The following is a 27,190-nucleotide window of genomic DNA, read 5'->3' as shown; positions in this document are numbered from 1 at the left end:
TTTCTGGTGTAGTGACCTCTTTTGGGTGCCCAGATCGTTCAGCATCAACTGTGCTCGTACGGCCACAACGAAACTCGGTAAACCACTTATGAATCGTTCCAACCGATGGTGCAGAGTCCAGGTAATACTTATCCAGCTTGGCCTTGGTCTCGGATATCGTTTTCTTGCGAAGATAGTAGTGTTTGATCAAAACTCGAAACTCAGATTTTTTCATATTAAAAAAACTCGGAGGTTAGTCGCTTCTCAGTGCAGTAACTTGTAAATGCGTAAACGTAAATGGCTGAAGTTTTGACAGGCGTCATTTGAAGGATCAAGCTCGACGAAAATGGTTCACATTAGTGAATACTAATGTCATCTCTTAGAATTTTCAGGTACTTATCAGACTGCCTAGTACGAAGTTGTCGTCCAGTCTACCCGTATCGTACACCTTATATACTTTTATGGTAAGCTCTTCATCTCTTTCCTCCCTTTTGCTTTCATACCCATATATCCGCTCCATAACCTGATAAAGGCCACACCAACGCAACAGATAAGCAAATTCTCCTTTCCCAATCGTTTTTAAACCGTTTCTTTCTTATTTTCATATCTGTTTCATTACATCTGCCGCTTTTTTTATCTTTTCTCTTATATGAACTCTATGATCACTATTTATTTGCAAGGTAGTCCATGCTTTCTTTTTTCTCTCTCCTTTCCCAAGCCTCATTATCTTTGGCTTTTATACATTTAAATGCTATTTTTTCACATATAAGTATTTATGTAATCTTGTGATTAAGATCATCCCTTCTTCATCCTCTGCCATCAACACTATATCGCCCGCATATGCTTTGACTTCTCTCACTAACTAGAAACTATCTCTTACATGCTCTCCTACCGCTTCCCTGCATATAATTTATACAATGGTCGCATTAGTGTCTTTGACACTTTTTCTGGCTAGGTCTCTATCTACCACGTGCTGCAAGACGTAAATATTGCCAAAAGTACTACTTCTCTCCCTAAAGCCTGCCTGCGTCTCCGGCAATATTCCTTCCCCCTCAAAATCCTTCCGCAGCCTATCTGCCAACACTTTCGCGTATATTTTGTAAGCCTTATTCATTAGCGTAATTCTTCTATAATTTTCCTGACTCTCCCTATCCCTTTTTTATACAGTCCTACGACCAACCCTTCACCCTCAACAAACAAAACCCTACAACAAACCTTCACCCTCTTGGAAGTCCTTCCCCCCTCCATACTGTGTTCACTACATCCTTCAGCCTCTCCCTTACATCTTGTGTAATCTGCTTCTCTATCTCCTAGTCATTCAGCTTCTCTGCATCTATCTCCCTTGTTCTTATTATCCCCTCATCTTTCTTCCGTGTATCTGATCCCTGAAATGAATCCTTAAAAAATGTCCTCTATTCGTCACTCCCTACCTTCTCACTTATCCCTACGCTACGTTTCCTAAACCTAGTAATTATCTTTCACACTTCCCCTTCTGTCTTAACACTTCTCAACTCCTCTTCCATCTCTTTCCTTTTCCTACTTTTTCTTCTTACACATTACCCTACATTCTTTCCTCATTTAAACGTACGCCTCTCTTTTCGCGGTTTCTTCCTTCCACATCCTGTACTTCTTTTTCACCTTTGTCTTCATCATTTTACATTCTCTATCCCATCACGTCTTCGCCATTCCTTTCACCTTCTTTTTAAATACCTCCTTTTGCATACACCCTTTCACTTTATCTTTCAGATCCTCCCATATCTTGTCCGTCGACTCCCCCTCAAAGCTTACGCAGTCCAACTGCTCCTCATACTTCTCTATCGCCTCTCTCGTCCATGACACCCTCTCCCCTAACGACCTTTCTTCACCTTCTGCATATTCATGATCACATAGTCAATCAACGATACTCTTATCGTACTCACATACGTGTATTCTCCCTCTTTGTCCCCTGTTACCATACAATTCACCACCGCATAACCTGTCCTCCATCCAGTCTCTTAGAATCTCTCCCTTTTTATTTATCATCTTATCCTTCGATTTCCTTTCTAAACTCTTCCTTTCGCTGTACAGCTCCCTCCCAATTCTTGCATTAAAGCCCCCCCCCCAGTATCACCATTAACTGTCCTCATTTGCACGCCCTCCCCTCCCTCTTCATAAACGTTTTCCTCTAATCCATCCCTAACCCCTGGTATCATTTCCTCACAATAACTTCTTTTCCTCTTTACTCTGACCGCCTCCTGTAACCTCCACCTATACCCCCTTCGTTAATTTGGTTCTACTCTACCCCATTCCTTTCTCTATGCCCACCCCTTCACTCGTCTCCTTCCTACCCCTATTATTTAACATTCTCTACACATCCCTTTCCTCCCTCGTCAAATCTTGATTGATAAAAACCTTCTTGTCCTTCATCCTATTTTTGTTACGCATCACCCCCAATTTTTCTTCCCAGTTCTCCAATTCCACCACCGCCACTTCATTCTTCTTTGTTCCCTCCATCCTAACTTTCCACCCTCCCTTTCTTCCCCGTTGTTTATATTCAATTTTCTTATTACTATATTATTTCTTCTATCTGCCTTCTCTCTTCTATCCATCCTCTACTCTATTCCTCTTATACTTTCCCTATTCGCTCTCTCCTTCTTTTCATTCCAACGCTCTCCCACTTTCTCTTCTATCATATTCTCTACCCTCTCACAAATACCTTGCTTTTTTCTCTCCCCCCTGTCAACTGCTTCCATTTCCGACCTGCCCTCCACCTTCTTAAGCCCCTTTTCCGCCCTTTCCTTCCACACTCTAATATCTTCTTTCATCTCCTTCATTTTATCATCTTTTGCGTTCCTTACCGACACCCCCTCCCTCTGCAATCTTCTACTTTCCTCCTCAGCTCTTTTAGCCCATTTTCCCATCTCTCATCTCCTACCCTCAGGTCCCTCCTCATACTTTCCACCTGTTCCATAGCACCCCTTATGTCCTTTCTCAACCCTCTGACCTCGCCTGTCAGCTCACTTGCACTGGACGCTCCCTCCCTTGCCTTGTGGCTCCTTTTGCTCTGATTTTTCCCTCTTCCTGACACGCCATTTGACACCGGGCTACGCACAGTTAGCCGTAATATCCTTCTGGGAATTTCCTCCCTGTCACCCCTCCCTGTCACCCCTCCCTTCACCCCTCGCGGCCCCTGCAAACACCCTTTTCTGTCTTCTAACATCCCCCAGTCAAAACTCTTGACCACAAAACTACCACGCTCCCTTGCCAACCTAACCTAACTTTCCCTATTTAGCCAAACCCCACCGCACAACTGCAATAAAAATTAATTTTTAACTCCCTAGTTTACCCCTCAATACCCTACTCACCTCTTAGACTTGCACCCTCACACTCCACTTAGAACTTCCTCACAAGCTCCGTAAAAACTTCTTATCACCTGTCACTGCACACCTTTTCATTATCGCCACCAACATGCCAATCCAATCCTAATATATACCAGGAGCATATGCTTCAATCCTAACTTTCGTTTCTCGTCTCTTTTTGTTTTCTGTTATTCCTTATTTCCATATCTGTCGTTACTAGTCCCAATCCCACCATATACCTTCTATCTGTAATCTCCTATACTCAACCCACCTTCTTCTAACATTTTTTGTTTCCTGTTCCAAGCTTCCTTATAACACCCTCTTTTTTATCATCACTTCCTTGTTATGTTCTCATTTCTTTAGCCTCACTAGTACCATATTATCTTTTATTCGCGTTTCCTTCTCTATACTTCGCTTTACTTTCTATTTTCCTTATTCTTTCCCTTTTCTTACTCCCACTCTCCCCTTCACCGAACTCCGGTAAAGTAAAATCTATCTTACTTTTATAATCTTTGATCTGAAGTTTGCATCCGTTTTTCTTAATTTTCCCTAACTTCTTCCTATATGCGCATTTTTGTCTAGGTTCAGAAATTTAATTGCTAATTTTTGTTTTATTTTCTCTTCTCTTTGTTCCTGCCTTTTCCGTTTATATGCATTACCTCTATCATCATTTCACGCGATTTTTATAACTTTATCTTTTCAACATCGATTGGCCCTCTATGTTTAAATTTTTTAGGGTGGATTTTACTTCTATCTTATATTCACTGCTTCCTCTTTTTTCCCTATCCCTTTCCCTATTTATGAACCATTAGATTAAGCTCAAACTATCGGCCCCTTAATCTATGCATTTCTACCGATTCCCTATCCTGTCCACTCCTTTTTGTCTCTCTTTTCAGCGTACACAACACTTCTTCGTCTGAATCCATTCCTCCCATTAACTCATCTCAAACTCCACTGAAAATTCAATACAATTAGCACTCCTCAATCATCGCTACGGGTAGACAGGTCCGATGCATTATGCGGTGACCCTTTAAGCGGGACTCTGTAGCCTAGGTCAGCTTCCCTGGGGAAAAATTCGTTTAAAACCAAGTGTGCCATCGTGTGAGTTTGTCTCTGGTGTCCTTAATTTTATCCGGACAGTTCAGGGTCTTGCTGTCCATTCTGTTCGTTACAATGTTCACGGGACTCCGTTGATAAAAATTTGGCGCTGGTATACGAAATGATATGGCGTTTCTGCCTGGCATCTTCCTGCATTAGGATGGCGTCCATGCCGATAGTGTTGGCATTAGTTTGGAGTGTGAATGGCAGTTCAGCATCCGGTCAGCTGAGTGGAGCTGGATGTCGGAAGGCTTCCTTCAGGTTTTTGAGGACCTTCTGTTTCTCTGTCGTTTAATTATGCTTTCGCATCTTGAGGTCCGTGATTATGGATGTTCGGTACTTGTGTAGAGTTGAAAGACATGCAATCAGTGGAAATGCCGATCTTTGTTTAGAGATCTGGATCTTAATGCTAGTGTCCTGAATTTGGCAACAGCTGCGCAGTATACAAAGCGTCTTTAGTTTTTTAATAGGTAGTTGTTTAATCAGGTATAATAATCGATGTTGTTTTTGTTTCGTCTTTCAACCTGCAACAGTTCAGGATGCTTCTGATATAATTTTTTTCAGAAGTCCGTTTCTCTTTCTGTCGTCGGTACTCTACCTTTCTTGATTTCTTAATAGGAGCGGATCTCCAATTTTTCGCATTGGGGCTGCCAATAGAAGCGCTCCAGTAACACTCTCATAGCAGTGCTCGGTTGGGGATACCCAATCGAAGCATCCTGCATGAGTGCAGCTGATGTTCTGCGATTTGCCACTTGTGGTTGATCTTGCCCCCGAATAGTATTCCTTTCGTGCGTTCTAGAGAGACATCCTCGGGAAGCGAGCATCTTTTCGATATATAGGATGAAATCTACATTTGTGTGGATTTTAATGTTCCTCTTAGTCCCTTTTCTATTCGTTCTCTGCTTGTATGGCATTGGAAACTCTTTTAGGACCAGTGATACCGCCAGCATAGCCGTTCAAGTCCTACCGCGACGTCAACGCGAGAACACCTTCGAAGGGATTATTATTATAAGAAAATGAGGAAGCTCATTTTTCTCTCATGCTTAAGATAGTAACAACCTAGTATTTCAAAGGCATTTTTGTCAGAGTTAGATTTTTTAATAGTTTGAACGGTATTATGTCACCATATATCATTATTCTTTGACGCATGTTTGTAATACAAACAAGTGATCTGATTAGAGCAATATATCTAATTTAACATATTAGGCAAAGTCTAGTTTTTTACCCCGCCATTCACGCACTGGATTGCATCCAAGTGCGTGGGGGAGTCTACAGCTTAAGGTGGGATATTCACCACCAGAACCTTAGTTAAAGTACACAGAAAAAATTTGAGAGGGACAGGAATCGGGTCCTGGACCTCTAACGAGACATCGGAGCACCTAACCGCGTGAGCCACCGAGGCTCTTTTATTTATTTATTTTCAAGAATTTTCTTGAGTAAACCCGGTATTTTATCATCAGATACGGACAAAGTCAAGTGCCTGATCCGATATCTACGTAATGAATGAATTTAGTACGATGTTTGAAATATTTTAGAATGATGTAAGTACAAAATTAGGTGCATGTTCTATTTTGGAGTTCGTGTATTATCGTTGTTGTCCTTACATAGTGACAACCAGCGTTCAGGGTGAAAACAGTTGACCTTGAATGCTTTTTAGAGCTACCATCTACCATTCGATAGTTTTTTAGTCTCTTGCTTTCTCATGGTCTAGGAAATTTCTTAGAATGTGATATGCATGTTTCATCTATCTTCTGGGCTAGCAATAATTATGGATCTAGGTTGTTTAGGTTACCTGCAAAATCTGGTCAAGTATAGAAACAAAATCCATCATGTAGACACTTCCGCCTTTTTTCACGCATTACCATGTTGGCTCAATTGGTTCAGAAATAGTGATCTCTCTGCATGGTAAGATTCCAATTATAGATGTTTTCGGAGTTTCTTAAACGAACACTGGAATGTATCAATAGAAAGGCATCCATTCTATTAGAAGCCCTAGGTTTAAGGCAAGTTATTGATTTATAATGCCTACCTCATTATTATGTCTGTTCATATATTCTCTGTCTTAAATCACAATGACGAATCATTCCGTTTTTGGAAACAGGACGCTGTCTTTCAGTCAAATATTGGATGCCTCATTATCAACTTCATGTTTATCTAAGGTTTTGGGGTGCTCGAGGTGGAAAGCTTTTTGTCTCCATGACGTTTGTAATTCCTCTATGATTTCTGCCCCGGTATTCAAGGCCTCCTCTGAGGACAAATTAAAGGGTGTATAATCAAGATCCGCTGTTGACTTGGGTGAGAAATAAAGCTTTCATACCTACAAGGCAGCCTATTATGAGAATTAGAAGATAGACTCAAAGCCTTAGTACAACCTGCTAAGCTTGAAGAACAATTTTGGGCTTGGTAGCACTGATACGTTGAGTGGTATAGAATGGAGTCTTTCGGCTATTCTCCACAGTGGACTTCAGTTCTCCCTGAGTGTATGACAATACGACTGTAACATTTAACCCTTGTGCACCATGTGTACATAGTGTGATCCAGAAATTGGATGACGCGAGGACAGATCTTATGTGTCTTCAGAGCTTCAAGTAATTAATCTTGCGGTATTGATCGAAACGCCTGTTGGTATTCGATGTAGGTCATGGGCGAATTGTGGTGGTGGTGTTTGCATGAAACATAATATTAATAGACTAAGTCAGAAACGGTGACCGTGGGACAATTATGGCTCCAGCAAGGGCGAAATGCAGAGCCACCAGTTATTTGTACCAGAAGCTGTGCTCCTCATCCACACCAACCGCTTTCCAGTTCTTAGCCCTCATTAGGATGACAGTTACCTCGTATCAATATGCCGAGGATATGGCCAATATATGGTCATATCCTCGGCTCTAGGTGGTTTACAATAATAGGACCATGAAATGGGAAATAGGAGAATAGGGCCATAAAATAATAGGACCATGAGCCTCTGTTTACGATATTTATTCTCTTCTTCCAGGTTCGTAGATGTTTTGCAACTGATGTTAACCGAGCGAAGCATCTCCTACACATGGCGAATCAGTCTCTGAGACAAATTGCCCCTTAAAAATTGGCGACCAAAGTGACATATGATCACGTCTGCATTCATTTTCTGTGTCCATCTGATCCTTTCTTTATCCTACGCACCTACGTGTTCCGTTGACTCGTATTTCAACTTAGAGTGTTGTTTTGTGTCTAAAATTTCGGAAATCTGTATGACTATATTTGCCTATACGTAGCTCCATACCGACCATAAGGGCCTTTTTTATGCAGACGTTCACAAATATTTATCATGATTATCAAATTATTATGTTTTGAGTGATTTCTTCATAGTTTTAGTGAATCAAACTAGTATTTTCTTTCAATTTACAATAATACGATATGACTAACCCCCATTTGCAGAATTTCAAGCTTCTTTTCATGGGGCGTGTCACTAGGTTTAACTCTTCTACTTGTATGGTTGCACTTGTGGCTACTCGAAAATATTTAAATATGTCCACAAGAAACGTCCCTAAATTAATTTCCGCTTCGTTAAGGCATTTAATTCTAACACGGGGTTTCTTTAATAATTTTCAGCAACAAAACTCTACTAATAATTGTCTAGTAATAAGATTGTTATTAGTAATAATTATTTTCCAGTAATAACTATTCTTCATAACAAAAAAGAATCAAGTAGTGGATACTATCCAAGTGTAGATTAAAAACATTGGTAATTTTAAAGAAATTTAGAAAAATAATATATAGTATATAATGTCTATGTTTCGTTTAACCAATCCCATACGGAAATAATTATATCCCTTACTTGGTCCTATTTTGGTATAGAAAAACAATTATTACTAATAATATTTAATTACTGATAAAAGTATTATTAATATACAAGTATTAGTAGAGTTGGTTTGCAGCAAATTATTAAAGAAACAGCATGTTAGACTAAAATGCCTTAACTATACCTGCATGAAATCAGGGACGTTTTTTGCAGATACATTTAAATATTGCCGCGTACACACAAGCGTAACCATACAGGTTAAAGGGTATTATTGTAAATTGAGAGAAATTACTAATCAATTTACATATACTATGGCTCAAAACGAAGCCTCCAAGTTAAAAATGCGAAGAATGTCTGAAAAACTAAATAGGCCATAAGTGCGCTTTTCAAAAAACGCCCACATTTCTTTACTTTTTGGCGTATTGGTGTCACATTTTGTATTTTTTTGATGTGCTCTCGTAGTTTTTTTGCGCTTTTATGTCATGAAAGACATATTAAAAGGATAAATTAAGAAAAAATGTTTTTACGCCTTTTAAGCACTTTAGATGACAGAAAAATTTTAGTTTTTAAATAAAATTGTGACTTTATGTATATGTATTTGCCACTAGATCTTTTTTTCTTCAACATATGCTTTTGAAAATCGCGTGACATATTGAAAGAAAGGAATTTGTAATATCGTTTCAAAAATCTGTAAACAATCACATTATTTCAAAAAATCACACTATTTGAATTAATTGAATGAGATTTCCTCGATCTTGATCCAAAAGCTAAGAAATTTATTTTTTCGGCCCACCCTAGCCTATGATCAAGTTTTACACAAGTTCTTGACATATACAGCGCCCCTAACCCTCTATCTCGTGGCAGAACTACCATTTCATTCGCCAAATTATGGTAGTGTGTTCGGTGCTTCATCATTTCTACGTGGATGATTCTGTTTATCTTTCAAAGTCGGTGTTCGATCATTTGATGAGCCCTAAGGAGTACGCGAGGAAAGCTTGTTTGCGAGTTAAGATAACTATTTAAACTCAATCTGGAGCTTGTCTTGAAGACAGACGATACGCTTTTCATAACTATCGTATTGTGAGTACCCTGTGATTCGAGAATACCTAGATATTCATATTACTGACCTATAGCTATTGCCTCAATGCCTACCTCAAAGTCGTTCTTTAGCCTCTGTCGGATGCGATGGTACTGGATCATCATTAGGTTGCGCAAGAACATCAATTTCCGCTGCTTAATCTCTCGGCGCAGCTTTCTGTCTTCTGAGTTGTGTAGATTAGTCATGATGCCTTTCACCGTAGCCATAAGATCAGTTAGTGCGACTTTCTTTATATAGGGATACTTTGCAGCAAATTTCGTCCTGAAGTTGTATCCTTTTTCGATTTTGGTTTCAAACTTCGCACTTTTATAATGAGCCTTATTGCCTAGTAATTTAAGGGCGGAAAACGAAAGGGGGTAAGCGCCACTTTTTTTAAGATAAGTTTTTTGCGTTTTTGAATAGTCTGAGCATGGGCCCTCACTATTACATCGCAGGAATTTAAAAATTGTAAATATTATTTTTTTATTGATTTCTGAAATTGGCCTTGGGGGTAACTCTACGGGCGCGGAAATTCTATTTGAGGTAAGTCCCTACAGAGACTTATGATAATTTCGTGTTTTCAAATGGATCTTAATGGATCTAAATAGATTTAAATGTGCCTAGAAGTGAAAAAAGCTATCAACCTCGAGTGCGTCTATGACTTTTCCGGTGAGTACTTGTTTCTCGTTGAATTCAGAAACAAAATGCTTCGAAAACCTTATTCTACGTACTTCGAATAAATCAAGCTTTAATTCATTGTGTTTTCTTTATTAATGGCGTAGTATGGGGAATAAAAGACATATGCGTCGCGCGGCTCGAAGAAAGGGTGGTGCATACACCACGCAGTCAGGCGGAGTTATCTTCTTTAGTTTTTCCACTACCGTGGAGTTTTCTCCTTCCCAGAATTTAAAAAATCGTGGCTGCCAGAGTTTTTCATGTAGAGGCTTAAAATTCCTGCACGACATGTATATGCACTAGAACTACTTTTTAAAAAATTGAACATTCTTTGGTGCTTGAAATAACAAAATGCAAACATTTTTTCGTCGTCATGTAAAATGTCGACAATGGCGCTTACCACCTTTAACTTTTCCGCCCTAAATTGCATAGGATGCATCGGTTGCTCACTTAAGATACACCATTTTGTATACAATAATTTCATTCATTCTTCATATCACTTTATTATACATTTCTGTTCCTCGCAAAACGAGATAAGATTAAATTTTTAATCCATATATTCCATTTTCAATTTTTCCATGTATCTTAATTACTCTTTTTACAAGAGAATGTCTGAAATGAAACCCTTTCCTCATATTCCTTCTCGAAGCTTAAATTTCCTCTCATAATAAACAGTCTGTAGTAGAATTTTTATTAAAAGATTTGGCATTCGTTTAGACCTTGTTTTCTTGATAGAGATTGAGGAAAACGTATGAATTCTTTTTGTGTCAAACTTAAAAGAATGTGTGTATTTTCCTTCAACTTTATCGCGAAAAAAGTGGTGGGGTCGCTCTGCCACTCATTGCCTAGTGGGCAATGAGTACCTGTGGAAAAATCAATTTTAGATTTATTTTTAGAAAAACTTTTAAATTAGTGCAAGAACTCTTTGGCAATAATTTCTAATGGATGGGGATAAATGAAAGGAGAATGTGTATAATTTCATAAACAAATCACTTTAAAATATAATTATTTGTCGGATTTCGCTCATTGAAATCTATTGCTTAGTACAGTTTTAGTAGCTGACTTCAAACGTCTTGATAAAGGCCAAGATTTCGCCCGCTATTCATATTGTTTATTGTGATTGTTCAAATGGTTATACCCCGTGAACATCTGAATCTAAGATGTTTCTTCACACCCTTAAACAACCGCTCTTAATAGTTGACTCCAAACTTCTTGATAAAGGCCAAGATGTCGTGCACTGCTCATATTATTTATTGTGATAGTTCAAATGGTTGTATCCCGTGAACATATGAATCTAAGATGTTTCTTGTGTAATTTGAGGATTTTTCTGACTCTGCCCATTCTATATTTATAACCCCCCCCCCCCAAATTCGTGTGTGGTCAGAAACTCATAAGAAGGCCACTTTATTGGGGTGGCCCAAAAAATCTCATTTGAGAAATTTTAACGGGCTTGTTAGCCAAATCGTTCTCGCAGGAAAATTAATGTATGCCTATTTTTTATTTTCAAAATAAAATATTTTTAGAACTCGCTCTGAGGCGTCAAAGTTTCCTGATTTGAAGTAAAGGAATCCTTACACCAGCTACCGGTTTAACTCAGAGAGCAGCTATAGATTTATTAACTGATTATTACTCGACCATTCAATTCATTGTCAGTCACCGCAGCTTGGGATGACAGCAAATACGGTGTACAATGAGCGGACCGACCGAGGGTCAACTTTTTTTGCAGCCGTCCACCTGCAGTCCCTTCAGCCGGTGTTCAACTTACATGCATCATTTTTCATAAGCTTTTCTTACGCTTTACTCAATTTAAATTATACTATTAATCATTTTTTTTTAGAAATATATTCTTAATAGTCTAAAGAATATCTCTTCAAAATGTCAAGTTACACAAGCATATCTGAGGGTCACAATGAGCCTCCAAAAATTGCCATTTTATGCCATTTTGATATGCCTAAAACTTTTGTATAATATTTCTGAGATATAAAATGGCGATAAATGCAATGTTGATTGATAAGTGAACAAGTATATTAAATATCAAATAAACTGACTTATAATTTCCTGTCCAAAATCAAAGAAATAAAAATTGGAAAGATTTTACATGTTAAATTTCATAAGATATAAAAATGGCCAGAGCGAGTTCTAAAAATATTTTTTTTCGAAAATAAAAAAATAGGCATACATTTCTTTGACTACTAGAACGATTTGGCCAACAAGCCCGTTAAAATTTCTCAAATGTGATTTTTCGGGCCACCCTACACTTTATTCATTTCGGCCAGTTGTTTTAATACATTTTGGAATTCCCAAACTAGTTCTGTAGTTACACTCTGCTATGCAACAGCGGCTAATTATTCTTGTCGGTCTGGGCAGATTGTAATCTGCCTGCCAGAATCGTTTTTCTCTATTTGTGTGTCAACACAGCAAAGGACGGTTAAGACCTTCACCGGAAGTACAATGGCTTGTCCGCGAAGTGGGACCCTCATTCCTCTCTTGCATGCGCTTTCAAACATTCCAGCGCCTGGCCCTCCTTTTCCCTTTAGAGCTATCTGTATATCAGATTCTCTTTTAGATGAGTAGGTTATCATCTGCCTTCCAAATATCCCTGTTTGGGATGAGAAAATGAAAATCCTTAGTGAATTTCAGGCGTTTTTTTTATCTTATCCTGCTTCATTCCCAGCATGTAATTTATCGCCTCGTCGTTATTGGCGTAGTCTTCAATGCCCCCATCATACTTCTGAATGTCAACATTTGCAATTTGCCTTGGTTTTAGGAGAGCGGGGTAGAGACAAGCAATCATTTTAATAGCTAAAAACCATTTTTTCGGTATCAGCTAATAATATCAGTTACAAAATTGTGCCTGTTAAAAAAAATCAATCTCTCCATTTATTTATAAATATTCTTAAAATAATTAATAACTTATTAATTAGCAAAGTATCAGTGTGAAGGAATATTTGACAAGAGAATTTCAATTAAATCTGTAAAAAATTAGCCTTATCATCGAAAAGTACACAAACTGAGCATTTTCTTATAAAAATTGTTTAAATGATTAACAATTCTTTTCAATCATAGAAAAAAGTCATTTAAATTATATTATAATTGATTCCGCAAATAAAAATTAAGCCTACCATTTTCCTTTAGAAATAATCAAAATGTGCATTTGTTTACAAAAAAAAAAAACGTTTAAGTAAGTTTCAAATCGCATATATTTCCAGTTAATCACAATGGAAAATTAATTTCACTCACATTTTGTACGAAAATTATGGACTTCAATGTGCTAAATAATATTTTTGTACATTATAAGCATTTTTTTCATTCATTTTTACCTACTAGAATTTATTGTCACATAGTGCTTGCGACCACACTGTTTACTGGATGCAAAAAGCAGATAAAGAATTATTACAGAGAGAGGCAGCCCACTTCTAACGAAATAATTCTATATCTCCATATTGCATCTGGCGCATTATTTGCAGTATCTTCATTTCGGATAAGTCACCTGCTATTTTACCAAAAGAAAAAATTTGTAATCATCCTCTTTGCCGTTTAGGTTTATGAACGTCTATTTTACGTCTATTTTATACATCATATTCCGAAATGTTGGCTTATAAATATAAAGTTTAAGCAAACGTTTTATGATTTTTTTTCTTGAATTTGGTAAAGTCAAAGCTACAATAAAATCTGTGTACCGCATCTAACTCTAATTTCAGTAATCGATAGTGGTTTTGTAAAACTGCCGTGGTTTGAAGTGGATACGCAAACCAATAGTCTTATAGTAGCTCCTATTTCCAAAGCTTCAGCAGATCAAAGAGCTGGCCGTGCTGGTCGCATTAGATCGGGAAAAGCATATAGGTAAAACGCTAAGATATATCTTCTAAATTAACAATTTCGCTTTTTAATGTGAAATTTCAGGCCTTTTATTAATAGTTGCAGCAAGTTAAAAATTTTCTGTGAGTTTATACAGACTATATACCGAAGAAGCTTATAATGAATTACACTATTCAACGTCGCCACAAATGCAGCGTACTGACTTATCACCTGTTATTTTACAACTTAAGTCACTAGGAATTGAAAACGTGTTACGTTTTAACTTTCCATCTTCACCACCTAGTAAAAATCTTGTCGCAGGCTTAGAACTGTTGTACGCATTAGGTGCGATCAACAATGACGGAGAATTGACCAATCCTTTAGGATTAGCAATTGCTGAAATTCCATTGGAGCCTATTTTTGCTAAATGCGTGATTGTATCAGGTAATTAATCATTTATTGTTAAATACTATGTAGATTATTTCTTTTGAATATTACTTAGAAAACATAAGCTACCCTATGGGCTTAAAATTTGACGACGCCTTTTCGACATTTTTACGATATCTTTACGACAACTTTACGACATCTTATAACTATTTCGTTCAGGTGTATTTACGACAACCTCAAGACGTCACTGGACATTAAGTAAAATGATTTAGATAATGGAAAAAACGACATTGTTTTGAATTCAAATGTAATGCACATTTATTTGTTAAAATGAATTAAGACGTAAGCGCTAAAAAATTATATTGTTTTGAATTTAGAGCTTTGTGAATTTGACATATTTTAAATTATTTTGACCCATTTTGCATTATCTAAAAATATTTGGATAATATTATAACTTAGTTGTTATTCATTGATTATTCTAAATAGATAGACAATGAGTCAGCCTTATTATTAAAATAAAAATATGACTTTCAGGAGAAATGTTATGTTCCGATGAAATAACAACGATCCTAGCAATGCTCCAAGTACAAAATGTTTTGGTGCGTTCAACATGTGGACATGGATCTTTAAAAGCTCGAGCTGCTCATCGCTTGTTTGAAGTTGAAGAAGGTGACTTGATAACTAGTTTAAATGTTTATTCTGCCTATGAACAAAATAAAACTTCAAGCTGGTGCCAGAAAAACTTTCTTAACCATAAAGCACTACGTAGGGCAACGGAGATCAGATCAAAAATGAGGCAGCTTTTAAAAAAATTGGAAATTCCTATCGTATCTTGCAAAGGTAAAAATATACTATATACCCATTACGAACGGTTTCAAAAATTAAAAAAGAAGTGAATAGTTTTTATGTAAACGTTTTAATTGATATATGTTATCAAGATTTTAGATGCATTGAAATTTAAAAAGTTGTCGCGTACATAATAAAGTGCGTAAAGGCCGAACCCAAGTTTTGTGGTCTAATTTTGTACAAATTCTATTCGATCATTTCGTTTTGAATTTAAAACTATATACCTTTATGCACATTTTTATTTCGGTCTTTCTCTTTTCCATTGTCCTCTCCTCTCACTTATATTGCAATTAAAAGATACGGACTGCTCACTGTGTATCTATCTACACAACATTATAAGCCCTACAGATCCTATCAGGAAATTTCTAAGCAAACGAGAATTCGTGCCTGCACCTACAAATATGCATATTATGAATAATTTTGAAAAGTATGTGGTGACGTTTAATATTGCAGTTATATGTTAGATGTTTGTGACATTTATGATTGCGCAATAGAGTTGTGTGGCAGTAGATCTTGTGCAGTAGATTATGTGGCACTTCTAGCTGTCAAGTCGTGACAGTAAGTTCTACTCAGTAGATTGTGTTAGAAAACAAAATACTGTGCTGTATATACATCCTAGCTTAAAAACGTGATGGGCTAGGCGGCCTATACTGTTTATAACAAGATCTATATATCAGACAGGTACATACTCTTGTAAAATGTGCAGCAATAGCCGCAGTTAGGACGCTTTGACTAAAAACTAGACCTCAAAACAATTTCACCGTCAATTGGAAGGATAAAAAAGATCTGCCACGGAAAAAGATATTTAAAGGTGAGATCAGTAAGATAAAATGCAAGATGGGCAGTTTTACGCTAGACAAACCAGGCAACATCCTTGTGCACGCAATATTTTGCCTAAATTGCCATACACGAGGGAAACGATTGATTAACTCCCTTGAACAGAGGTTTTATGTTCTCGTGCTGAGTTGAACAGATGCAAAAAGTTCAACTTGAGGAAATGTCAAAATAAGGATATTAATACTGCGGCAAAAAGCTATCAAAAAATGAGTAGAGCTCAATCACTAACAGCACCTGGCATTCGAAGTTCCACGAATGGAATACGTGACTGATTATCGCAGAGCATCTTAGGGGAAGAAAAACAAAACCAATCTATAAGAATGTGTAGCTCGACCTAGAAAGAGATCGCATATCAAATATTCTAGAAAGGAATTTTATCGACAATACAACATCCAATGTATCTGGCGTCTAAAGAGGGCGAAAAACTGACGAAGATCATGCGCGGTCAGCCAGCCTGGACGTCGTCTTGTATGATATTTAATTGTAGAGGGAGTCACGTACATGTTTCCGAAGAAAAAAAGTCCCAACGTCCATATTCCATCGGCCTTTCAACCGATAGCACTCTATTCAATTTCATACCAGTCATTATTGCCAAAGAGGTCTAGGGCTACTGTGCAGTCAAGAACATCTTCTCAGAAGAGCATAAAGATTATTTTCGTAACTCTACCGGAGATGCAAGTAATGGCTAATCCACCGTGTAACTGCCAAGCGGGTACAGAAACATCGCCTTAACCTGTACACGGCCTATATAGACTACAAACAAGCATTTCCCTCTGTTTCCTACGATTACGTACTTCAGATTCTGAAAACATATAAGATATGTTCAAGCTTGATTCATTTTTCCGTTCGTGCTACGTCCATATGGGATACGAGCGTCAGATGTTGTGATCGTGGTAACCCAGGGTTTCCAGGTTCCTGCGTATTACGATTGACATTTTTCAGTGCGTCTCCTTCAGTGCCTTACAATTCTGCATAGTATGAAACCCACTTAGCACCTGAAAGTGTACGTCAGCTCGAGGGAAAAACTACAAAAGATAATTGACGTCTTTCTGCTGAAACTAGTCTCAACTCGCCTAACAAGATCCAGATCATCAACACCTACGCAATTCTGTTCCACATCTACTCTTCCGGGTTCGTTAATTAGTCAAACATTGTCTTGGTTAATTTTAATAGAACCATTCATGTGCAGTTGGCGAAATATCGAATGCACCATAAAAATTCGGAATGTGAGCGGACAGCCCTACCACGCTTCGGGAGAGTTAAGGCATGATGCATCTACTTTAAACTGTGAATATCGCTAACTGGGTTTGAACTTAACTTGTGGGTGATTATGAGAATTTATTTAGGAGTCCTCAAAGAATAATTTTCACTTTACTTTTGACTTTCATTGACTGAAAGAATGCCTTGAAACATTTTATTTGACGAATAACAACAATTTATCGCAAAGGAAGGAAAAAGAGAGCACTTTTTTCAACTTCACGCGAAGTTCTCAGGTTCGGGTTTTCGAGCATTTTTGGGACACCATACGGGAGTTAGGGGGCTCAAAAGTGAAAGTAGCTTACTGAAAATTGTTCGCTAGATACTTCAAAACAAATCATTATGAATTTCCGTAAGCTAGGCTTAAAGTCAGAACGTGAATCTCATTTTTCTGAAAATTAAAATTTCCCTATACTCATCTTATGTGATTTTCTAAGCCAATCTGACTGATTCAGCTCAAACATGGACGTAACTTTTTTTGGAAACCACACAGAATACGAGCGAAAACTAAGTGCACAAAAATCAACAGTGCTCAGGCCCTAGATACTCTTAGGAAATAATGATTCTAATCGTTTTACGGAACATTTTTAATATCTGTAGTTTGTAAGACCTACCGGTTTCTAACAGTTTATGCGAGAGGGGCTCCCACAAACTACAAGGCAATGGTATAATCGTCCCTTTATCTATTTATGGTATGTTCTTGCCTTTCTTTCTGGACTGTAAGTAGTTCTTCTTTGATGTCCTGAGTAACTCAATGAAATTTGGTATTAATTTATTTTGGCTGCTTCTCGTCGTCGAGCAGATTTTAAAATTATGCTTCAATCTTTAAATTGTCCTTTATTGTGACAGGTTCACTAATTAAAGGATAACCGAAGAATGTGGAATATCGAAAGATTGGTAGAAGTCAATTATAAGAAAATAAGTACGTGTAATGTGACGCATTATTCAGTAACTTACAATCGTTTAAATTTAAAGGAGTGACCGCTAAATAGTACCAATGGCCCGGAACGGCGTTGGGTCGGAGACTCAGATGGCTTGGCGTCTAAAAGATTATCTTTGCTCGAAACTGCCGAATTCCTTGAATGGGCAGCAAAATAATAAGTGATCAGGTGGTGCTGCTAATTTGGACCAGAGAGCCTGGTATTGCTCCACTCCTCACTGCTTGCTCTGGCTCACTAGGCTATATGAAGGTAGTGGCTTGTAACTTTGTCATAGTATTTATTAACCTCTATCTCAATTCCAAATAAAAACAATTTTGTCAATAAAAATTTCATACTCTTAGGTTTTGTTCAGTAAAGTGTGTTTCTGTATTGTATAAACAATTTCGAAATTGTCCATTTTAAGTAATTTAATATAAGTTTGATAGCACCTAAAAACTTAACAATGCGGTATCAGTGTTTAAATTTAAATCGCACAGTGTAATTTTTATCATTCCAAGAACCTGAATTAGTATAGCGCGTGCTGTTCGATGCTAATATGCCAGCAGTTCGGAAGAAGTTTGACACAATTCAGTCTACTAGCTAGACCCAAAATTCCGAACTATTGACATACCAGCATCGAAATGCACGCGCTTTTTTTGATGGATTGTTCTGCTCCCACATGCGGAAAATGAATGTTTTCTTGATGCTCGTGCGAAGTGCGTTCGATGGCCGAATCGGGCGGGACCCCCAATAATTGAACTGCTGTAGTTCTGTTTTTGAACCGATAGAGTTCCATCCCACTCGGACGGTATTAGTTCTGCAGTATCTGGTACCCCTCTACCCAGATTTTTTTCCGTGTAGTCCAAACTTCATCAGTGTACTGAGGTCTTTCTTTTTAACCTTGAATCAGCGTTATTATTAGTACCTCCTAGAACGCAGACCTTTAGAGGCGGTCGAAGAGTAGGTTCAGATGTCTGAGACTCGAGTCGCTTTGGACAAACAGAGGCGAGTTCCAATCAATGTGGTGAAACGATTGTCACATTTCGGACCCATTTAAGAGCTCAATGGAAAAAACTAGCATTTCATGGTGTACTTCACCGATGATATATAATAACTGAATAATAGCAAATATATAATAATGACCTTCGGTTATTCGATACTCTGAACACCGATATATGGCCTCTATTCTTGCAGCAAGATATTAGGTTACAGAAGATACAGATTCACACATACTGCCCTGCGATCGCATGTCCAAATAAATAGGAAATTTATTATATAACATGTGATAAAAGTAATCGCCGGTCTGTCGGTTTACACCATACTGATTAAATCTAGTGCGCATGTATACTCGTATAAACTCAGGACCGTGTTTTCGTACGCTCGTTCACTCTACCGAAGACGGTAAGAGAAGGAATTCGCGAGTGACGGTTTCTTGCACCTTGCACTATCGTGAACATCACTATGGCAAACAAAGTCTTTCAAGCAATTTGGTGTTCAGGTTTGTCTATTGCTTCTTCAGAGTATGAAAGGGATTTATTTTTGCAATGTATTTTTTCGGAATTCAACTCTAAATCCATATTTTATTTTTAGTTTTAATTTATAAAAAGATCTTTTATTGGAATCAAATTATAATCTGATTATAGGCTAATTCTACGATTCAAATCTTTTTTCTACATTAGATAGGTGTTAAATAACAGAAGTTTTATTTAATGAAAAATATCAATTGAAATAGTTTATAACAATTAGAAAATTGTAGTAAAGGTCCATTATAAAATGACAAACAAAGATTTTATAACTATGTACATTTAATATTAAGTCAGGGAGTCAGGTAGAAATCAAATATTATTGAAGCAAATATTGAAAAGTGAGCAATTTTACGAAATCGCAAATTAAACGAAAGAGTGTGTTGCCAAGTAGAATTGCATTTTTATTTCGTTTGTCGGTGGTATCATACTAATAAGCCAATCCAAAAGTACTGAAATTTGAAGTATTGTTCAAATAATTTTCAAAGACTATTTTCGAGGAGAAGAAAATTGAAGGGTTTCATTCAGAGTGATTTAAGAATTTAATTCAATTAAGAATGAATGAATTGGGGCAATGAATGAATTGGGGATGACTGAAAAATTACGAAATAGAAAATATTTTTAATAGAAAATTCCTCGAATTAGCCTAAATTCCCAAATATAACAATTTCCGAAAATTTATATAACCGAATTTGCAAATTTCCGGTAATAGAAAATTCCTGAAATAAAATTGCCGATATAGTGTAATATCCGACACTGAAAACTTTCCGAATCTAAAAAATTAAAAAATTGGTTTGAAATCAATAAAATAAATATATTCTGATTTGCGCTCAATCATATGTACGGTTATAAATTATATATATGTAATCTTTTACTTTGTGAGCGCGTATCAGTCACGCAAAACGCCCTCGCAGCAACATCTGTCAAATTATCCTCGCAAGTAAACTTAATTGTGCCGAACGCTAGCCTGTCCGCGTGACTCTACCAACGCAATGGCCGTCACTCGCCTGCATCACGAGTGCTGCACCGCTGCCAAAGGGAAATCCATAAAATTACGGTCCGCAAGACCAAAAATCTAAAGTTTTAAGATTTAGAATAACGTGCGAACTCCGATTGTATATAGTATTAGAAATAAACATACCACTTTAATTTTAAAATCATTTCACATTTCCTTTTATAAATTAGTTTCCCTCTGCATTTGTTGTAACAGTTTAGGGACAGTCTCAAACCACAGGCTGAACTCAATGTTCATCGAATAAAACTATTTTAATTATTATTTTGTTTTATTATTAACTATGCGTTAATCCTATTCTAACGACTTAGAATATCCTTTAGGGTCTATTTTAACGATCATATTTGCGCGAGATTAATTTAGAGGTTTAAAAGTTCATGATGGTTAGAAGTCTAGTTTGGAAATTTCCCATATAAAATACAAAGGAAAAAACAGTTTTTGGGATTATGCAATCACGTCTGAGGGAATGCGAAAATGTTATTGCAAATCATATGGAGTTCCCACCCGTTACCCCATGGTGCCCTGGAAAGCACTCCTAAATCCAAAGATTTTAATTCTGTACGAAATCTACACCGTTGAGCACTTTTATCTCGTTTTTATTGCTAAAAAGAAATAAATTGCTTAAAACATTTTGTATATCTGATTGTTTCAGGAGATACAAATATTATTCTTAAATGTATAACTGCTGGTCTTTTTCCAAATATTGCATACCTTCACTACACGGGAGTATATAAAACTGTACGTGGAGATAAAGAACTGCATATTCATCCAAATAGTTGCTTGTACACGATGCCTCAACCACAGTGGTAAGAATTCCATCATAAATAATGTTAAGAATTATTAACATCTATACAATAGATTTATTATTCTCTTGCATTTATTAATCTGTTGCAGGATACTGTTTTGCGAAATTTCACAATCAAATAAAACTTATATGAGAGAATTAACAGTGATTCAGCCTGAATGGTTAACAGAATTGGCTCCTCACTTTTATGAGAAAAAACTAATCGAAAACGTGTAAAAACTATTACGCAAGCATCGTTGTTTCCGCAAATAATAGATTTAAGATGTTCTGTACTTAATAAAATGCAGTTTTTACCTTATGAATAAAAGTTTCTTATTTTCTATTCAATAAATGGAAATATCCTCAAGTCGAGCCCCCCCCCCCCACCACCACCACCGCTCAAATGGTTTTAGTCAATTATTTTGGAAAGCGTGCATCGCACGAAAAAAAATTCACCAGTTCGAAAAAATGCTTTAGAAAATTTACATCAAGTGGGGAGGCCAATCATATCATGCGGATCGCATGTCCTTTTCAATCTTTTCTCGAAATGGGGTAGTTTCTCGATCAAAATATATAGGAACAAAAATAATAATATAATATTAAACATTAATGTGTTAGCGAGAGAGTTCGTACACGATCTTTTCATAAACTAAGGCTACTAGAGAACAGAACGGAGCATTCTAACCAAAATTCTACACAACCTCATCGTTTATAGTATTTCATTTCACAGAAACATACAACTAAATTGATCATTTCTGGATCCAAGATTTCTCCTGACCACATGTGAATTTGATAAAGACTCGATAAGAATTTGGTCGAGTAGCTGCAGTATTAAGTTCAGATAAAAGCATAGCATGGTTGGAAAATGAGAGATTTTTTTTAAACTGAGGGGTTGACAACTCGACTGAAAAGTGGACACCTACTTCTGACTACAAGATAATGCAAGATAATTCAATATAATTCAAGATATTTAAGATGTTTCGAGATATTTTAAATACTTCAGGATACTTCAGAATATTTCAAAATAATTGAAGATATTTAAGGCACTTTAGAGTATTTCAATTTGCTTCAGGATAATTCACATACCTAAAGAGGGAGCACATCAAATGACAACCGTACGATTCACATTTATACTTTTGATGGTGGGTTCCGAAACTTCTGACATTTGCCAGCAGCAAATGGGTAATACTAGAAAATTCGATACTCATATGCGTCGGATGTTTTCAAATGTTTCGGAATCAATAATTAAAAGAAAAAATATGTTGAATGTTTTGAAATCAACGATTTTCGTTATTCAATATTGTAATATCCAAAGTTTCAGAGTTACTTCTAAAAAAATTAATAATTAAATTGTTTTAAATTTGTTTTTAAAATAAAGATTAATAATGAAACTTTCGAAAAAGGTCTAAAAAACTAGGCCAATATCCAATGTTTCAAGGAATAATCTTTCCTAAATTGTATCAATATCAAAAGCGCAATATCAAAGAATCAATATCAAAAAAATATCAATATAAAAAAAAGCAATATCAAAAGCGCTCTATATCTGTAAACAGACTGCTTTCGGCTGTTGAAATAGCTACGATCAAAATGGAAGTAGAACAGCAGCTTCCTATTGATGAACTCGCCTTGGAAGATGTAGACAACGAAGACTTGATTGATGATGAAGGCATAGGTGCTCGGGATAATGAACATCATGTACTGGATCCATTAGAACCATATCCGGATATTAATATCGATGATGTGGATAGAAAATCCCAGAAAAACTACAGTACCTTGAAAGAAATTTTGGTCATGCTTTACTAGAGTTCAGATATGTAGAACCAACCCTAAGGCATTCGCTGCCCAAAATAAACATCACAAATGATCTAGGATTAGGATTACATTTAAACCTATTAAAATAGATTTATTCAGTAAATTAAAAAAAAAATACATCTAATTACAAGTAGAAAACCGGTTAATAAGTTGAAAAATTTTTAATTAGCTAAAAATTAAAAGATATACCCACTGAAAATTAAAAAAACATGATGATTATAATTATGATTATTATGACTCATTATACATCGTAGCCTGGGACAACATTTTATTTCATTGAATAAGTCACACATTTTCCGCTCTTCCAAACCAGAATTTTCAGACACAGCTTAAAATTAAAACCATACATAAGTGACGCAGCATGAAAATAGAGAGAGAGAGAGAGATACTTGAAGACTTATTGTAAATAATTAAAACATATCGCAAAAATACATATTGATAAACACTCAAAAATTAACACATAGCCCACAGTATTAAATGTGTGTACACTATGGTAGATATAAAGTAGCAAGTTGTGACGAGCAAGATTGAACACAGAATTCAAGATGTGAATTACTAGATTTCTTATTATAATCACCACCTTGCAAACTGTCTTTAGGTTTGTGCAAAACACTCGATTTGATCTTATATTTTTTTTAAATCATTTTATAAAAATTTGATGCAAGGAAATCATTTTTTACAACATTTTCGCTAAAAAGTTTGGTAAAATCGCCAAAAGAAAAACCTCTGCACATACGATATAAGAACATAATACAAAACTGACCACACACATCTGAAGAGGAACTTTGTAACTCTGTTGTGTTCCATCGGAATTAAGTACAGTTTCCTCGCAGACCATAAAGATGTTGAGGAATAAGAGGCGGTAGGCCATAGCTGTCAAAGTACTTTCCGTGGCTATTTCGGTTAATATAAGCAGCTACTCAATGCGATCCTTTTTTATGGTGTGGATCTGTATTGAAAATTAAAGCAGCCGGTCTCATCCACACATTCGGTATCCGATTTGCGGGGAATACACCTGTCGTATGTCCTGGTATTACTTGAAGTGATTGAAGTATTCGAAGACTGTCCATTTCTATTTCCAGGACTTCCAAGTCGAGGCAGTACTGGTACTGGATTAGAAACCTCAGTCTTGATCTGATTGATTTTTTTTAACAGAAATCTGTATATTGTCAGCGACCTTCCTCGTTGTCACCCCAGTACCAAGATCGTTAATTTCAGAGCATTCAATTGTTTTCAGTGTACTTGGACTGCAACGAGTGAAATCACGAAGAGATATTTCTTCTCGTCTTCATTTTTAAAGCCAGCTTTTCAGCTTAATTGCGTTATTGACAGAACATGTAAAAATTGTACCTTTTTTACACCGTGATGAAAAGAGTAATATTTATTGGCTTCCAGTTTTTTGAAAGAAGGACAGCTTAATTCTTCTAGATTGATAATCTTTCTACTTATGATGTCTTGTGAAAGTGAAGATTTTTCCAGACCTCTAGTATATATCTGACCAGCTGATTTTGCAACATCGCGTAGATTTGAATACAGCTACTTAGTAGGAGTTTCTCCCTCAAACCATTCGGTACCGTGAAAATAACAGGTAAGCCAGTTATTTTGTTCTTTCGCAGCGATACAGAGATCCGAGAAGAGATAAGGTGGTGCAGTTATCCAGTGACCAATATAGTTATGATCTAGTGCAATGACGGCCACTTCTTTTACAATAAAGTTATCTTCAATATCACGAAAGCCTTTAATATCAATCAAGAAGTCCATAATATTTGTCACATAAAAAAGTATGTTTACTGATGACGAGTTTGACGAAGGAGACGCCGGTGACAAAGAGTAGAGCGTCATGCACACACACATACGAGAAACCACGTTAGGAGTCAACCGACTGGTTAGACTACTTTGGACGAAATGAAAGACAACTTTTATGCTTCTAAAAAGAGGCTAATATGATTACACATGTGGCAGATTTTTTCTCACCGTTTTTTTCCAATGTTTACACAGCTGAATTTTTATGAGATAACGGTGACCGTGTAAAAAGATAAGACATTACCTGTCCAAACCTTTCCTAATTAAACACATGTGTACATTAGGATGTTCAATGTGCGTGTGAAATTTCGAGAAATAAAAGGCCGAAAAAAATATTTATCAGCCCCCAAAGTCAACAATATCTTGTCTAGAATAGTCAATTTTCAAAACGTTATCATATTCTGCATATACGATACAGTTTACGGTGTTTGTTAATGGTTCTTCAAAACGTACCTCTATTCGTAGACTTCCATGCTTTACGAGATTCCAGTGAGAATAACAATTTGCAGAAAGATCAGGGGTAAGATCAAAAGCAAAAAGACAAAATCCTTGCGAGTAATCATGTCTATCGATATCATTACCCGCATTAAGAAAGTGAATACCAGTACCAGAGAAAATAGTGTGGTAAGCATCAACGTAAAGATTTTTTTGGGAAAAATCTGGTTGCAGAGGTTTCGAAGGTATTTGTGTACCATCGATGTAAAAAGATAAGAAATTAATCTTGTAATTTTGAAAGTTAAATGGATTAAGTGCTTTATTGCGGTTGAAAGCTTTGTTCTCTACGAAACCGATAATTATTCTTTTAGACAACTGTCCGAGAATAACATTATCAAGAGTTTCACCGTGAATACCTCCGTGTAAAGTAAGCGCTTTGACCTCGACTCTCGTTACAGAATATTTTGCTGTTCTTGTTCATAGAGATTTTGCACATGCTAGTAAAATACCGGGGCTTATTTTTAAACGACGAACAAGGAGCTATGCTTCCAAAATGTGTAAACTGCATGTCTTGACAGGGTCCATAAGGCAAAAGCATCTTTTGTACGTACGAATCGAAGACGCATCTCGACTCCGTTTAGAAGAAATTTGTTTTGATTGAAAATGTCGCAATGGAGATGACCTATTAGATTTATTGTTGTTCCTGCACCCAAATAATCTCGACGAATATCGATGCCTGTATCTTTGCTGGTCAAATCTTCCATTTTTCCTGCAGTATCTGCAGCCCAGAGAGTGGAAGTTAGATGGATCTTTTTTGCAGCTGGACCAATTGAGCAATGTTTCTAGGTACGCTCTGTACGCGTATGCCTCGTTTGGAGGAGAAACGAGTTTTTGATTGAAATATACGTCCACCTGATTGAACATCGAATGAAGCAAGTTGGTTATCACACTCACACTTTTCAGACCTTTGAGATTTGCGGAAGTTTCTGTCGGTGTTTCCAATTTGACGCGTATACTGAGCATTGTATGAGCGAGATCTATGTATGCTTCTCCGTGGCCTGGAATGACAAACTCTATCGGCGAATCGTCAGTAAGCGATGAAACGGGCTTATAATGGACACATTTCGAACTCTCTATAGATGTTTGAGTTCGTGGAAGAGAAAAAAGATCTAGTTCAATTTTTAAACACTCGCTAGAATGTCAGTGTAAAAAGGACATCATACAATAATGTATTTTTTAACCACCAAAAATGTCCGAAATTGAACGGTTTTTTCCACCACTATTTTTACGCCTTTCTTTTTCTTCTTTTTTGATTTATGCGTTGTAACAAGTCTCTTCACTTTTTTCCGTTTAATCCCTATTCTAAGCTGGGCGATACTCTCTATACCGCGAACTCCGGGTAACTGACGTCCGAGATTTCTCACTCCAAATTTATAACCCGAGCCATTCATAAGATTATTAATTTTATCCAAAGCTTTTCTATTCAATTTTTGACCAGATTCCTTGAAACGAACGTTAAATGCCTGCTTGAGAGGTACTTTATTATCGACATCATTTAACACGTTAACACCTGTACAAATGGCCTCCTTACCAACTGTACGCACACCACGTGCCAGTATCGCTAGCACACGTCGAAAAAGTTCACCTAGAAAACTTCCAATTCCATGACCACCTTGATACGACGATCCGACATAATTTTTTGATATTCCTCCTCCACCTACTTGTGTTGTGTAGTAATCTACGTAATAGCTCATTTTTACTTGCTCATTTAATGTTTCTTTTCTTCTCCTTTTTCTCTACTCAATTTTTTTAAATACAAGTGTCACTGTC

General features: G+C 36.7%; 1 protein-coding gene across 2 annotated transcripts in view; it reads left to right on the top strand.

Moving 5' to 3' along the window:
* Nucleotides 1-21,653, top strand: part of LOC117175998 (probable ATP-dependent RNA helicase DHX35) — a 215,619-nt gene extending 193,966 nt beyond the window's left edge. For both annotated transcript variants that reach the window (XM_033365936.1, XM_033365937.1), the window contains 5 exons: nt 13,648-13,789; nt 13,902-14,188; nt 14,666-14,971; nt 21,179-21,332; nt 21,421-21,653. In XM_033365936.1, coding sequence (XP_033221827.1) covers nt 13,648-13,789; nt 13,902-14,188; nt 14,666-14,971; nt 21,179-21,332; nt 21,421-21,547 — 1,016 coding nt within the window. In that variant the 3' untranslated portion in view covers nt 21,548-21,653. The remainder of the gene's footprint in view (nt 1-13,647; nt 13,790-13,901; nt 14,189-14,665; nt 14,972-21,178; nt 21,333-21,420) is intronic.
* Nucleotides 21,654-27,190: the final 5,537 nt, after the last annotated feature.

The sequence above is a fragment of the Belonocnema kinseyi genome, chromosome 7 (assembly GCF_010883055.1).
Source record: "Belonocnema kinseyi isolate 2016_QV_RU_SX_M_011 chromosome 7, B_treatae_v1, whole genome shotgun sequence".
Lineage (NCBI taxonomy): Eukaryota > Metazoa > Arthropoda > Insecta > Hymenoptera > Cynipidae > Belonocnema > Belonocnema kinseyi.
This window is presented reverse-complemented; position numbering and strand designations above follow the sequence as displayed.